Source organism: Phaenicophaeus curvirostris, chromosome 19, assembly GCF_032191515.1.
Source record: "Phaenicophaeus curvirostris isolate KB17595 chromosome 19, BPBGC_Pcur_1.0, whole genome shotgun sequence".
Lineage (NCBI taxonomy): Eukaryota > Metazoa > Chordata > Aves > Cuculiformes > Cuculidae > Phaenicophaeus > Phaenicophaeus curvirostris.
The window spans coordinates 7560461-7575593 of NC_091410.1; the positions used below are offsets into that span (position 1 = coordinate 7560461).

The 15133-nt window shown below is 54.5% G+C and overlaps 1 protein-coding gene across 1 annotated transcript; it reads right to left on the reverse strand.

The window, feature by feature from the left end:
• Positions 1 to 261: 261 nt before the first annotated feature.
• LOC138729052 (ras-related protein Rab-40B-like) lies at positions 262 to 2385 on the reverse strand (the record flags this gene model as incomplete). Its single annotated transcript, XM_069872921.1, has 3 exons — positions 262 to 1179; positions 1579 to 1801; positions 2269 to 2385. Coding segments are annotated over 3 exons (612 nt in total), but the record flags the coding sequence as incomplete, so codon positions are not given.
• Between the last annotated feature and the right edge of the window lie 12748 nt (positions 2386 to 15133).

Here is a 15133-nt window from a genome sequence, read left to right on the forward strand (position 1 = left end):
TTCCTTGTTCTTCAAAATCTTCTAAAGGAACAACCTTCCCTAGTTAAAGAAAGCATAATAGGACTTCTTTTCCAGAAACATTTATTTATTTATTAAATAGTGTTCTTTCCTTATAAAGCAGCTCTTCAAGTCATGTTCCTTTTACCATAGTGTCTTTGGCATTTTCCTCCTAGAACATTCTTGGAGACTGGTATAAAATGTAATTTTTTTTCTTTTTACAGAAAAATAAGTATTTAAGCCACAAATTCATTTCCCAAAGTATTAAATAACATACCAAAAACTTTATCAAATCTAGTACATACACTAATGGGACAAAACCTTGTTGTGTATGTGCATAATAATTATATATACGTTTTTAGCTTAGTTAAGTTAGTGCTTCAAAGCTATTGAGGAAGCTTTAAAAAAAAATCCAGCTGCACAATTGCAGCATTACTAAAATTTGTCCCACTCTTTGTAGAATTTAACAACGTACACGATACATTGCGTTTAAAAACCTCCGCCTGAATGGGCAAACCAAGGACTCATTTTTGTATTTTTGAATAGTTTGCAAAAAGACAATTTTTATACAATTACACAGCAAGTCACTTCCCAGATTTCAGGAAATTAAGAACTGAATATAATTATAATTAACCCCTATGTGAAAACAAGGGTATCATGCAACTAGAACGCAGTATGAAAATCCAACAGTCAAATGCCACGTCCTTCCAGTCACACTGAACACATCATTCATTCCAAAGCAGCATTACTGCGGGAAGCAAGCTCTGAAAGAAGACTCCTCTTCCTTATTTCTGTCTCTGCTGTGTGATACATACACAGAGTGGGCTCAGTCATTAAACAAGGAGTCCTGGTGTTCAGTGCTTCCTTCACACGAGGGGATTCCAGCCAGGTTCCCTTCCCCATAGGGAGCTTAAGCAATTTTACAGCTGTTTCTTGTACAGTTTTTGGGTGGGCTCTGCGGAGGATGGATGGTTTTAGCTTTCTTTAAGCTGTTCCTTTTATTGATGTTGCTGGATGTGAGGGAGTATGAGCGTCCATGCATCATCCCGGCATTAAGGCCGTTTGCCATAGAGAAAGATTTGAGGTGGCTTCTTAAGGCAACAGGGAGAGGGAGCTTGTCAACAAGATGCACGGGGGTACAGGAGACTACGGCACGGCAGCAAAGGTCCTGCAGACTCAGTACTTAAAAACAGACATAAAACGTGCATTGCAATAGCATGCTTATGTCAGCCATGTGGTAGCAGCACACCCAGCACTCTGCGGGCCCTCTGTCCTTCCAGGATGAATTCTTATTTCTCCTCCCACACCCTTTCCCACACACACATTATCCAAAAAATCTGCTGTTTCAGTTTCCTGTTTATGACTGAACATGTAAGTTCTATGAAAGACGTTATTCCCTAAAAAAGTAGGAACGGTTTAACGACTGCAGATATATTTTCTGTTAGAAAGCAAATTCTACAGGATATCTGGTTGTTCTTTTTTGATGTTTTTGCATCAAAATGTCTTTAAAATATTTTATATAAATGAACCATAAGTCTTAGCTAGAAATGTATTTACACATTTTCAGTGCACATCGCTTACCCTTGTTCAGCCTCCAGAGCCTGTCCATTCCGTGTCTCATTAATACTGTTCTTGCTAGCTCAGTGAAGGACTCTGTAATATTGAAATTACAAAGTGGACTGACTTCAAAAAAAGTCATGCCCAGTCTCTCAGCGTAGGCTTGCGCTTGCTCAGTAGACACTTGGCGCTTGAAGGCTAAGTGGAGGCGATTTCCAACCAGGATTTTTGGCACACCAGGAGCATGCTGAGCAAAGAGAAGTAACAAACAATTAATATTTTGGCCTCCATTTTCCCCTTCCCTCAATTAAACCAAACAAAAGCTTTTCTCAAGACTTCAAGTCTAAGTGGCAGGTTGGACTAGATGATCTCTAGAGGTCACTTCCAGCTTAAGATATTCTATGATTCTCTGATCTCTTCCTCAGGGAAGAGAGGTTTGCACAGATGATGTGGCAAATCTACAGCGACTGCGACTACAATATCAAATCTTTGCCCTCCATATGGTTTCCATCAACACCTTTAAAGAAATCAGATGCTTGAGCTGATACATTTCCAACTTTCTAGAATTATAAACATAGAGTTCTAATCTTGGCATCCTGGGTAATTCTGTAGTAAGCGCTGCCTGCAAATGCCAGGAAAACAGTAGGAAGTATTGCAAGCAGTTGGTTTTCATCATCTGTTAGAGACTAGGGACAGTCTGGGATTGTACCTTACCTCATCTATTTCTTTTATCCATCGATCCATTCCATCAAATGACCAACGATTTGTAATATCATACACTAGGATTACTCCCTGTATTAAAAAAAAGTTAAAAACTAAGTTTAACGGAGAATACAGTCACAGAATAACTCAGAGAATTTACCTGTAAAATCTCCAAATCTGAAATAATCGTGCAAGATGCTGAGCAACTTCTCAATGAAGCAGAACCTCAGCATCCTGTGAAACCAAGCTCCATTACACATCAGCCACGGGGCAGAAGACCTCGCTTCGTTTTCGGGTCTGATGTGTTGGCAAATATTCTTTTTACAGCGGACAAGTTTGTATGATCATACACACACACGTTATAGCAAATAAATATTCTCAGTCACATTCAGTAGCTTAAAGGTTCAGTGCTCTCTGCCATTCTGGAACATAGCAGATGCAGCTTCTCTGAGCCAACACACGTAATGAGTTTCAGCAATACCTCAAAGTCTGAAGCTGTAGTCATCACATTTCAGACTATGTTTGTATTATTTCATATTATTCTTCAGAGTTTTATGTTATCAATTGCTCTTACTGGCTCCACAGTTTTAAAAGTAGAATTAGGGTATCTTTCTCATAGTAACTGAAGTATGTTAGCTTACTTTGCTTGATGTAACCAACAAGAAGGCATAAGAATATATATTACTGTATTTTACCCTGATTCAAATTCAAACTTATGGATTTTCCTCCACAAAAGAAAATCCTGCCCCCTGGGGCTCCTGATGGGGGGGGGGGGCCTAGGTGAATTAACCATTGATGAACAGGATAACCATTGGTTAGCAGCTCGAGATAAACACAGAGAAAGGACTAACACTTAAGGGTAAACAGAATACTAATAATTCAGCCGAAACAACTGACACTTAGAACAGAAGCTGCTCACACTTAAAGAATACACAGGATGACAGTTGTTTAGCTAAAGCCTGGGCCGATAGAGCGGCCGACCGGTTGACAAGCAGGACAAGCACGGCCAACTGCTGGCATTACCAGGACTTCTCAGGTTTTATTCATTTCACATTAATAAAAACCTTCAATGGGTTCTGTTGTTCTTACATTAAGCAAGACTTGGTGAGGACAGACATTCAGGGCTTTGAATCCCTCTACTCTTTTAACTGAAATAACAGGCTTGGTCTACAGTGCTTGACGTGTAAGTCGTCTTTGTCTGCCTTCCCCTGGAAGAGGGAAATAAAGAGCTTTTAGCTTTTGAAAGGGAAAAGCCTGAAATTCCCAGGAAAACTCAGCATACACTCAGTTCTGTCCCAAAGTTTAAAACCAAACATTCCAACAACTTTTGGGAACCAATTAGTCAAAGAACTAGAAATACAGAAAATAAAGAAAATGTTGGGGGAACAATATTGCGGGAGGTGAACAATATCCTCAGCGCCACAACTGCTGAGAAGGTTGTTTGGGGCCGACTACGAGTCTCTGGAAGTTTCTGGAGTGAGTGGGTGCGGGGCTCCCAGGGAGAAGGCCAGGAGCAGCGGGACCTGATCTGAGAGACAACAAGGACAGCGACAACTGGGGCAGGAAAGAAAAGAAAGCATTTTCCAGACAGTTTGTGAGTTAAGAATTTTTCTTGGGATGGCGGGAGGGTTTTGCAGGCCGAAGGACACAGGGGAGGGGAGAATGTCCTTGAAAGTCCTTGGCTGAGAGAAGGACCCAGAAAGTTCCAAGCAGCAGCCCGGAGACAGCGAACAGTTCATCTCAGCCAATCGTGGGCCAGGCCGAGGCGCCTGGACGAGGAGCAAAACCCAATCGTTGCAAAGAAAAGACCGCGTGATCTTGCTCGTTAACATATATAAAGGAGCCATTAAGGCTGCCTCGAGCGTTTTTGCTCCTCAGGCGGCGGGTTGTGTCTGGATCCCCTGAAATGGCGGAGGCGGGGAGGAGGCAGGGAGGCGGCGGCGAGGAGGCGGGATCGGGGAGAGATGGAGGCGAAGGGTCGTCTGGCACGGGGCAGACCTGCCCCCAAATCCCCGAATGGGGAATCCAGGTGAGCGGCTGGATCTAGAGCAGGAGAGATGGGGGCCCAGGTATTTCACGGGAAGGGTCCCCGGGCACTGGAACAGGCTGCTCAGGGACGGGGTTGGGTCACCTTCCCTGGAGGGGTTTAGGGGTGGATGAGCTGCTGAGGGACACGGCTCAAAGGCCCTGGAGCTCTGACAGAAGCCTCAGAGCCTCGCACCCCCTGGATCTTCTGGAATTTCTCTACCACATGGGAGAGGGGTGGAGCTGGGAGGGCCCCGTGGGGGGAAATTGTCCAGCCCGGCTTTGCTTCCCCGTCTGCCTTAAAGGTTTATCCGCAGGCTGGCCGAGGCGTGTCTGTTGTGGGGCAGCGAGCAGGGCAGGGGGGGCAGCAGCCGAGCTTCCTGCGCCAGGTCCCTGCAGGGAGGTCTCTGCTCTTCTTGGCATGCGGCTGTTTGAAAGGGAGAAGGTGGGCACATGTGCAGGGAGGGCGGGGGAGAAGGTGGCAGGAGCTGGGCATGTGCCGCCCTGGGGAGAACTTCTTCCCAAGTGCCCCGGGGACCCGGGTTGGTGCCGGTTCGGGCTGTGGGGGGTGTTGGTGTCAGCAGGTGACATTGCAATGAGAGGTGTCAGGCCTGGTGTGACACTGCCCGTGGGGCACTCGGTGTGTGTGAGCACCCTGTGTGCGGACTGGGCTTGTGCCACAGCCCCGCCGATCTGCTGCTCCTCCTTGGCTCTTGAGGGTGGGACCAATGTCTCAGTGCTGCCCATGCTGCCCTCTCAGCCCGGCTGGGCTGGACCGTGCCCTGTCCCCGAGCTCTGTGCCAGACACAGTGGGGAGGAAGGTCCTGCTCCCCAGGGACCCTCCCCTGGGGCTCATCCCCACCAACCCTCTCTGGGGCTGTGGTTTTCTCACAGGTTCTCGAGGAAATAAAGGCCACTCGAGCCTCTTTAAAGAAGTTTGAGGCCACGCTGGAGCAGTTGGTGGCCCAGATGGCTTACCTGCAGGCACAGGTGAGGTCTAGGGGCGAGCACTCCCCCTGCCAGCTGGATCGCTGGGGTGGTCCTGGTGGGGTTCCCAGCCACGTCCCTGGGCTGGACCCCCAAAGGGTCTCCCCAAGCAGCTACCCCCGTCAGGGACAACCACATCCCATCGCGGGGTTGCTGGCTGACAGGGTGCTCCCATCCACAGCTGGATCGCGAGGAGCTGGGACCTGTCAAGCAGAAGGTCCCGAAAGAGGTGCGCAAGGGGGCAACAAAGGAACCGCCTGCCGACGCAGCTTTGACTAAGTGAGTGTCACAGGGACAGTGGTGGCTTCAGAGACAGCACTCGACCCCTTTGTGGCCTCTGGCCATCTTGGCCAATGCCCAAGTGTGGGGATGCTGAGGAAGCAGCTGTGCCTTCTTCTCCCACCCAGAGCAAGGAGCAGCTTCCCAACCCTAGAGGAGGTCCCAGGAGGGGCCACCCCTGGTCTGGAGCCCTCCTAAACGCACACTGGGCTGTGGGTGCCAAGGGTTTCTGGTGCGAGGGCAGGGGACACTGGCTTGTGCCCTGGGGCAGGGCTAGGACACACAGCACCCACAAACTTGAGTTGTGACCTGTCCTCCTGGGAAAGTGCAGGGGTGTTATTAGAGCTGAGGAAGCGATGAAAGCCGAGTGAGGGCTGCTTTGGATGGTAGGCGTGGGCTCCCCCTCCTTCACCCCATGTCCTTGCTCACCCTTCCCAGCCACTGGCAGCTGCCGGGTGTTGGAGCTGATGGTGGGGCCGAGGGGAGCGTGCCCTGATCTTTGCTTGGGGCAGCTGAGACAAAGCTCATCGTAAACCCCGTGGGATGCTCCATCCCCCACGCCCAGCGTTTGCTCCCAGGCTGGGAGAATCCCACCCCAGCAAGAGCTACAGGAAACCTCTCCTGTTGTCCTCGCCAGCACCCCAGTTCCCATGGAACTGAGATGTTGTAGCAGTGTGTGGGAGCAGGTCCTGTGGCGCTGGTGGGGTTTGGATGCTCCCCTCTGTGGATTCTCCGCTGCCAGATATGAGCAGATCCTTTTCCCGCAGTGGGAGCCCACAAACAACTGCTCTCCCTCCTCATACCCCCTTGATTCTGGAAGCAGCCATGGGGTTGGGACCTTGCCAGGGGAGCGAGGATAAAGCAGGCTCCCTCTCCAAAGGTTCCCCCCAGCCCCTCGCTGCTCCCCGCAAGCCACATCCCTGCCAGGAGCTCACCCAGCCTTTCTCTCCCCTCTGCAGGCAATCGCTGGGCCGGCGCTCCTGCCTCTCCTGCGACCAGACCCTGGCCACGTGGCAGCCTGGCCTGTAAGGAGCACTCGGCACACCGGGGGGAGTAGGGAGAGAGGGGTGCGGGGGATGCCCCGCTGCGTGGGACACGGGGCCTGGGTGTCTGGGGTGGGGGGGGATCCGACCCTGGCAAGCCCCTCGCACGGCCCTGTGTGACAGAAGTGGGACAGGGACACCTCCCCAGAAGCAGGGGAGCCTGTCAAGGGTACAAGCCCAAGGCGCTCCTGGCTGTAGGGTGGCACCTGGGGTGCCGCGGTGCCAGGCGCTGAGCTCCCTTGTGCCCCATCCCACAGGGAGCAGGCGGCCACGGGCACGTTCCCCAGGGTGCCAAGGAGCTGCGGGGGCCAGCACACCATCACCACCCCGTAGCAGCGCCTCGCGATCCGCCAGCCCAAACCACCCAGCACCCTGCGGCCGAGAAATGTAAGGACGACAATGGTAGGGACACGGTGGGGAAGAGCGAGGCCGGGAGAGAGATGCTGAGCATGCAGAGGGGTCCATGCCTCAGTTTCCCCAGGAAGAGCTGGGGGTGGGAAGGTTGCTTAGGGATGCAGGATTCGGCCCGGCAGGGCTGGATTATGGGGGAACCCGAGGGTGTGATGGGGACTGTGAGGTGGGCAGGGCGTCCACGGGGCTGGGGTCTCCTGGACAGCAGCACAGCTCCTTCGGGGTGGGGACAGGACCCCTTGTCTGTGCGTCTGCTGCCGGGCAGGGGTCCTGCTGCCTGCCCCGTCCTGGGCTGGCAGAGCTGCCGCGGGGGCTGCAGGGGGCTCAGCTCTTCCCCTCTCCCCCAGGCTGTTGAACCAAGTCTCAGCACGCCAGGAGCCAAGCGGGACAAAACTGCAACTCGTAGTGAAAAAAAGATTTGACGTTTTTTCATTTATTCATTTCACGTTAATAAAATCGTTCAACTGCACTGGCACTCTGGTTTTCATTTAAGCGAGACTGATTTGAAATCTGTCCCCTATCTCCCCCGTCTCCCTGCCCCCAGCCAGCCGTGCCACCCTAGAAAGCTGTCACATCGGTCAAGCGTGACTTCCCCTTGGGCAGGCCGTGGGGGCCACTGCCAGCCACCTTCTCCTTGCTCCACCATGCAAGTCTCCTGCCTTCTGTGCTTGATGCCAGATCTCTCGCACACCCCTGCCCTGCTTCTGCCACACGGGACTCTCCACTCCACCATCTCGTGGCCACTGCAGCCAAGGTGCCCCCGGCCTCCCCAGCCCCAGCCACGCCGCCTCTCTCTGTCGGCCCCTCTGCGCGTCGCTCCTCCAGCCCTGGCCCAAAGCTCTTTCCTCCTGCCCTGCAGGAATCTCGGGGCTGCGTGTGCCTGGCTGGGCTGTCTCTCCAGCACAAACCGGGCCGCTGCAGCGCTGTAGGAGAACCAGGGCCTGGGATGGGGAGGACACCTCCAGCTCTCTGCAGAAGCCCGGGGGCCCTTCCTCTTCTGAGCGGGCGGCCCGTGCTCAGCTCCCACATCCTGGCTGACTGGGGAGGTTCCAGTCCATGGAGACTGGCTGATGTTACACCCATTTACAGGAAGGTGTAAGAAGGGACGCCTTTTCTGGAAGGGCATTCAATTCAGTGCTGAACTGTAAAATAAAAAGGTTATTGCCTTTTCCTTCAACAAGAGCTTTCAGCCCTTACACCTTTAGAAGCCTCTCTGTGGGAGCTTAAGTATTCCCAAGGTCTCGTTGCCATTTAGGAATACCATCTAGATTCTAACTACAGTCACCAAAGGTCAAACATTAGGCCAGACATATATGAGCTTTAACACCTTTGACACTCCCTCTGCTCTCCTGCCACTCAAGCAGCTTGTCCCAGGTGGCCCCAGTCATCCCCTCATCCCCACCACCACCTGATGGCTACTCTAAAAGGACATGGATCTGTTGGAGTGAGTCCAGAGGAGGCCACAAAGGTGATCTGAGGACAGGCTGGGAGAGTTGCGGTTGCTCAGCCTGGAGGAGAGAAGGCTCTGGGGAGACCTTAGAGCAGCTTCCAGTGCTGAAAGGGGCTCCAGGAAAGCTGGGGAGGGGCTCTGGATCAGGGTGTGCAGGGATAGGATGAGGAGGGATGGTTTTAAGCTGAAAGAGGGGAGATAGAGATGAGACATTAGGAAGAAACATTTCGCTGTGAGGAGGCCCTGGCCCAGGTTGCCCAGAGCAGTGGTGGCTGCCCCATCCTTGGGGGTGTTCAAGGCCCAGTTGGATGGGGCTTTGTGTGACCTGATCCAGTGGGAGGTGTCCCTGCCCATGGCAGGGAGTGGAACTGGTTGCAGCTGCAGCCACCATGGTCACCCCCCTTTCTTCTGCCATGAAAGGAAAAGATAGGGGGAAAGAATCCACCAAGGACAAGGTACTTCTCCATTGTGAGTCTGCAGTTTTCCTAAGCTACTGCTGGTATGGACTTCAAAGTTAACATGAAGATTGTGCCAAACTCTCCTTCTGTGTGTTTTTTACAGGAAATATTTTAACACGAGTACTAACAAGAAGTTAAATTCCAGTTGCATCCCAGAGGAGGAAGGGGATTTGCACCTGAGGCACTAGCTGCCACCAGGCTTGCTCAGGACTCCCTGTTGACTCTTTGAACCATCCAAACTCCATGTGCCATGAAACAAACACCTAGGAGAGGGACGCTGTGTCCTGGGACACTGGGCACGGGGATGCTGCTGCAGCCCCCACAGCAGAGCCCCGAGTTCTGCTAAACCCTGTAAAAGCAGGGCCCGAGAGCTGCATCAGAGGATTGGGGAGCGGAAGAGAGTCTGGAAAAGGCTTTCTGGGGTGCAGGTTCCCTGGCCAGAGCCTGTGATGAACCTTCCCCTCTTGAGGTGCCAGTTTGGCTTTCGCTTGTCTGTACAGCCAGACATGCCAGCGCCATCCTGAGCAGGAACCTGCAATTCTGTGCAAATCTGCTCCCCACTCGGCCCCAGCAGCACTGATTTCCTGAAAACAGCTGCCTCCAGGTGCCTGCTCTCTCATGGAGCAACAGGAAGGGAAAGCCCTGGATTTATTTATTTCGCTCAAATTAAAGGTCTTTCTGATGAGATTTGGGGCAGATCCTGTAGAGGATTTACAGAAGATCCAGGAGGTGCAAGAGAAGGTGGCGGGACCGGGGCATCAGCCAGCCCTGGGGAGAACTTCATCTCAAGCCCCTCGGGGACCCGGGGTGGCACCTGCAGGCTCCTGGGGGGTCTGTCACCTGGCAACGGGTGAGGTGACAATGAGCCCTGTCCATCCCCCCCACCCCCCCCATTGTGACACTGCCTGGGGCCACTCAATTTCTGGGATCACGGGGTGCCTGGGGGTCACTCAGTGTCTGTGCGGCACCGGGTGTGCGTGAGGCACTCGCTCGGAGACACTGACCCTCTGTGGGTCCCTCAGTGTCCGAGGGGCATTTGGTGTGCGTTGCGCACTCTGTGTCCTTGAGTCCCTCTCTGTCCGTGTGTCCCACAGTGCCTGTGGGGCTCCTGGTGTGGGCGAGGCGCTTGGTGTCTGTGGGTCACCCCCTGCCCGGGGCTCACTTGCTGCCTGAGGCGAGGGGCACAAGGAGGAGGAAGGCTGCCCGCTGACCACCCTCCCACCCTCCCGGCTCCCCTCCAGACACAGAAACTCCTGTCCCCCCCCGAGGGAATCTCTGTGTTTCCAGGCAGGGCAGCAGCCATGGCCTCAAACACCCTGTCCCAGTATCTGGACACCGCCTTCGTCGCTCCTGACTGCCACAACATCAACTTCAAAGCGCTGTATAACCTGCTGCAAGCCATGGTCCAGCGCCTGGGAGACCCACCCGCAGAGGTACAGCCCAGACAAGAAGGGGCACAGGGCGGAAAGCGAGGCGGTGAAGGTTATTTGGTCACCACGTGGAGTAGACGGTGGGAGGGAAATGGGGCAGGGAAGGGGACAACCATCCGTCTCCAGACCCTCCCTGCTGGGCTGTCTGGGAGTGATGGGGCAGTTACCACGCTTGGAGAGAGACTTGGGTCCTGCTCATCCCCAGGGAGTTCAGGGATGGGGAGTGGGATGGGTTTCATCAGAGTTGCCTTGCCTCCTGCTTCTGGGGTCCTTGGTTTTGCCGGCTGGAGGTCCAGGACCCCTGGCGTTCCGGCCCCATCATCCCCTTCATCCCTTTGGTTCCTGCTCCTGACCTAGCGCTTAGGTACCACGTGTGCTCCTCGGGCAGCTGAAAGGCTCCAGCAGCACCTCCTGGGGCTCACCTCCCACTGCAAAACCCTGTTAGGACAGAGCCCCCTTCAGCGCTGCAGGGCCAGAATCTGCTGGGGCTGGGACCTTTAGGGAATCCACACCCTGCGGACGTATCCAGGCTCCCCTGGCACCAAGAGCACTTCCCCAGGGCTGCAGCCTGGCTGCCCCGGGGCCCAGGCTGTCGGGGCAGTGACCCAGCCAAGGGCTCCCAGCCTCAAGGGCCAGCAGCCAGGACCCCCCGGCACGGGTCTTGCGGGGAGCCTGGTGTGGGCAGGCAGGGCTGGATCCATCGCTGCCAACTTGGCTTGTGCCACAGCCCCCCCGGGGCAGGGCTGGGGGCTCTGGGGAGCTGCTGCCCCTTCTTGGCTCTTGAGGGTGGGACCAATGTCTCAGTGCTGCCCGTGCTGCCCTCTCAGCCCGGCTGGGCTGGACCGTGCCCTGTCCCCGGGCTCTGTGCCGGCCACAGCGGGGAGGAAGGTCCTGCTCCCCAGGGACCCTCCCCTGGGGCTCATCCCCACCAACCCTCTCTGGGGCTGTGGCTTTCTCACAGGTTCACTTTGAAGAAATGGGAAGAATGAAGGCCGCAGAAGGCCTTTTATTAGAGGAAATGCAGAAGATCCAGGCCACGCTGGAGCAATTGGTGGCCCAGATGGCTGAGCAGCAGGCACAGGTGAGGTCTAGGGGCGAGCACTCCCACTGCCAGCTGGATCGCTGGAGTGTGTGTGCAACACTCCGTGTCTTGGGAGCTCAGAGCGTGGGGCACTGCCCGGCTGTGGGTCACTCAGTGTGTGTGAGGAGGTCACTGCATTGGTCACTCTGTGTGGTGAGGAGGAGGAAGGCTGCTGCCCCCCTACGCTCCCGCGTCCACTCTGGGCACAAGGTTCCTGTCCAGCCAAGAAATGTCCGTGGTTCCAGCCATGGCATCCTTGCTCTCTGAGCAGAGCCTGTCGCAGCTCCTGGATGGTGCCCTCCTCACTCCGCATGCAGTCAAGGTGTGCGGTTTGCACAGCTTTCTGCGCGTCCTGCTCCAGCACCTAGAGCCCCTCCCCAGGGCTGCAGCCTGGCTGCCTCGCTGCCCAGGCTGTTGGGGCAGTGACCCAGCCAAGGGCTGCCAGACTGCAGAGCAGCGGCCAGGAGCCCCCAGCACGGGTCTCACGGGGAGCCTGGTGCAGGCAAGCAGGGATGGATCCATTCGTGCGGACTGGGCTTGTGCCACGGCCCCCCCGGGGCAGGGCTGGAGGCTCCGGGGATCTGCTGCCCCTCCTTGGCTCTTGAGGATGGGACCAGCGTTTTAGTGCTGCCCATGCTGCTCTGCCAGCCTGGACACCAGCATGCAGGCACCAAAATGCTTTTCTGGGAGGCTTTTGAAGGAGCCTGGGAAGCCCTTGGTACTCAGCTGGCACGGAGACAGCTTGGACCCTGGTGCGACATCATGGGGCGCTTTCTGTACTGGGAGGCTCTGTTTGACTCTCTGCGGAAGCTGGAGAAGGGCAAAGCTGACAAGGAGCATGGAGTCACTTGTGCACTGGTCCCCCAGGGCAGGGCTGGAGTCTCTAGGGAGCTGCTGCCCCTTCTTGGCTCTTGAGGATGGGACCAATGTCTCAGTGCTGCCCGTGCTGCCCTCTCAGCCCGGCTGGGCTGGACCGTGCCCTGTCCCCGGGCTCTGTGCCGGCCACAGCGGGGAGGAAGGTCCTGCTCCCCAGGGACCCTCCCCTGGGGCTCATCCCCACCAACCCTCTCTGGTGCTGTGGTTTTCTCACAGGTTCTCGAGGAAATAAAGGCCACTCGAGCCTCTTTAAAGAAGATCGAGGCCATGCTGGAGCAGTTGATGTCCCAGATGGCTGAGCAGCAGGCACAGGTGAGGTCTAGGGGCGAGCACTCCCACTGCCAGCTGGATCGCTGGGGTTGTCCTGGTGGGGTTCCCAGCCACGTCCCTGGGCTGGACCCCCAAAGGGTCTCCCCAAGCAGCTAGCCTGGGGCAGAGCTGCCCCGGGGGCTGCAGGGGGCTCAGCCCTGCCCTTCTCCCCCAGGCTGTGGAACCAAGTCTCAGCCCGCCGGAGCCAAGCGGTACAAGCACAACCGCTGATGAAAAAAAGATTTGACGCTTTTTCTTCTATTCATTTCACGTTAATAAAATCCTTCAACTGCACTGGCACTCTGGTTTTCATTTAAGCAAGACTGATTTGAAATCTGTCCCCCATCTCCCCCGTCTCCCTGCCCCCAGCCAGCCGTGCACCCTAGAAAGCTGTCACATCGGTCAGAAATATTTACAGGAAATATTTTAACACGAGTACTAACAAGAAGTTAAATTCCAGTTGCATCCCAGAGGAGGAAGGGGATTTGCACCTGAGGCACTAGCTGCCACCAGGCTTGCTCAGGACTCCCTGTTGACTCTTTGAACCATCCAAACTCCATGTGCCATGAAACAAACACCTAGGAGAGGGACGCTGTGTCCTGGGACACTGGGCACGGGGATGCTGCTGCAGCCCCCACAGCAGAGCCCCGAGTTCTGCTAAACCCTGTAAAAGCAGGGCCCGAGAGCTGCATCAGAGGATTGGGGAGCGGAAGAGAGTCTGGAAAAGGCTTTCTGGGGTGCAGGTTCCCTGGCCAGAGCCTGTGATGAACCTTCCCCTCTTGAGGTGCCAGTTTGGCTTTCACTTGTCTGTACAGCCAGACATGCCAGCGCCATCCTGAGCAGGACGCCAGCACCATCTACAGCCACAAGAACCAGGAATTCTGTGCAAATCTGCTCCCCGCTCGGCCCCAGCAGCACTGATTTCCTGAAAACAGCTGCCTCCAGTCGGGAATCCTTCCTTCTCCTGGCCATACTCTCTAACCGCTCCACGTCCATGAGGACGTGCTCTCCCCTCCCACCAGAAAGGGCTGTGGCAGGGCAGATGCTTTGGTAGCAGCATAAACAGGCTCTCGGTGAGGGCAGAGCTCCGGGGTATGGGGCGGGGAGATTCCCCTGTCTCCCACTCCGGGTGGAATAAACGATGGACAGACAGGAGCAGAGCAGTCTTCCTCTTCTGTCTAAGCCACCTGAGCAGGTCCCTGCTCTCTCATGGAGCGACAGGAAGGGAAAGCCCTCCATGTGTTGCTTTTATGCAAATTAAATGTCTTTCTGATGGGATTTGGGGCAGAGCTAAAACCTCCCATGGCCCCATCTCGCTGGCCAGGTCCACTCTGCAGATGAAGCAGGAGGTGGATGAGCAGCAAGAGCAGCAGAAGGCAGGCAAGGGCACGCTGGAGCAGTTGGTCCTTAGGGCAGCTCTAAAGACCATGAAAAAGGAGCAGTCACTCTAGTGACCATGAAGCAGGAGCAGGCAGAAGTGCAGGCAGCGCTCTCTCCCAGCACAAAGGCGCAGGAGCAGCTCAAGAACTGACTAGAGGACGTCAGGACGTTCCAGGAGCTAGTGGACTCCTCCACCCACCATGCAGCGGAGAAGGTAGGACAAGCAGAGCCAGGTAGGGAGAGCCTGGACAGGGTCGGTCTGGGTCCCCCGCTTGGCGACATTCACTGCAATGTGGGGGATCCCCTGGCTGCCCCCTACACTGACTTGTTCAAGTCATCAGCATCCTTGCCATCGAAAGCCTTGAGGCAAATATCCTGCAGGCAGCGATTGTTCACGTGTGAGTTCCCCGTGGTCAGGCCATGGGGGCCACTGCCGACCACCTTCTCCTTGCACCACCCTGCAAGTCTCCTCTGAAGCTAAGTAACCTACGCTTAACAGTTTAATTTAACCATTAAGGCAGGTACACTTCATTCAGCGCTGGAGAAGACTCGGGATTTGTCCTCAGAGTGCTTCTCAGAGCAGTGATTTCACAGAAAATTTATACACAGAATTGTTTGCAGTGATTTGACAGAAAATTTATACACAGAATTGTTTGCAGTGATTTCACAGAAAATTTATACACAGAATTGTTTTCAAATTCAAAGTGACAATTATACTCGTTCCCGGAACCTCAGACCAGCTCAGAGTCCTCAAGGTGTGGCCACATCTGAGTGGTCAATCTCAACCACTCTGGGTGACAAAGGAGAAGGGTTGTTAAGGCTGTCTTAGTTAATCTTGCTTCTAACACCTCACAGTTGATGTTCCATCCCACCATTTACCAATCTCCATTTCAATCCCCCCTTTTTCAAGGCCTTTGCAAATTCTTTTGCAAAAGAGTCGCAAGAGGTCTTATTGTTTAAAGTTCTCTTAAAATGTTTCCCTGACTCCTTTTATTTTCTAAAACTGATGCTGAAGTTGTCTAGTTTCAAGATTTGAGGCCTCCAAGGCTCGGGTATAATGGAGGTTCCTTGCATACTTACAAATGAATCTCTTTAAATTATTATAATTCATGGGCACGGCTGCTCCTGGTGTTAAAAGGAAGCCAGCG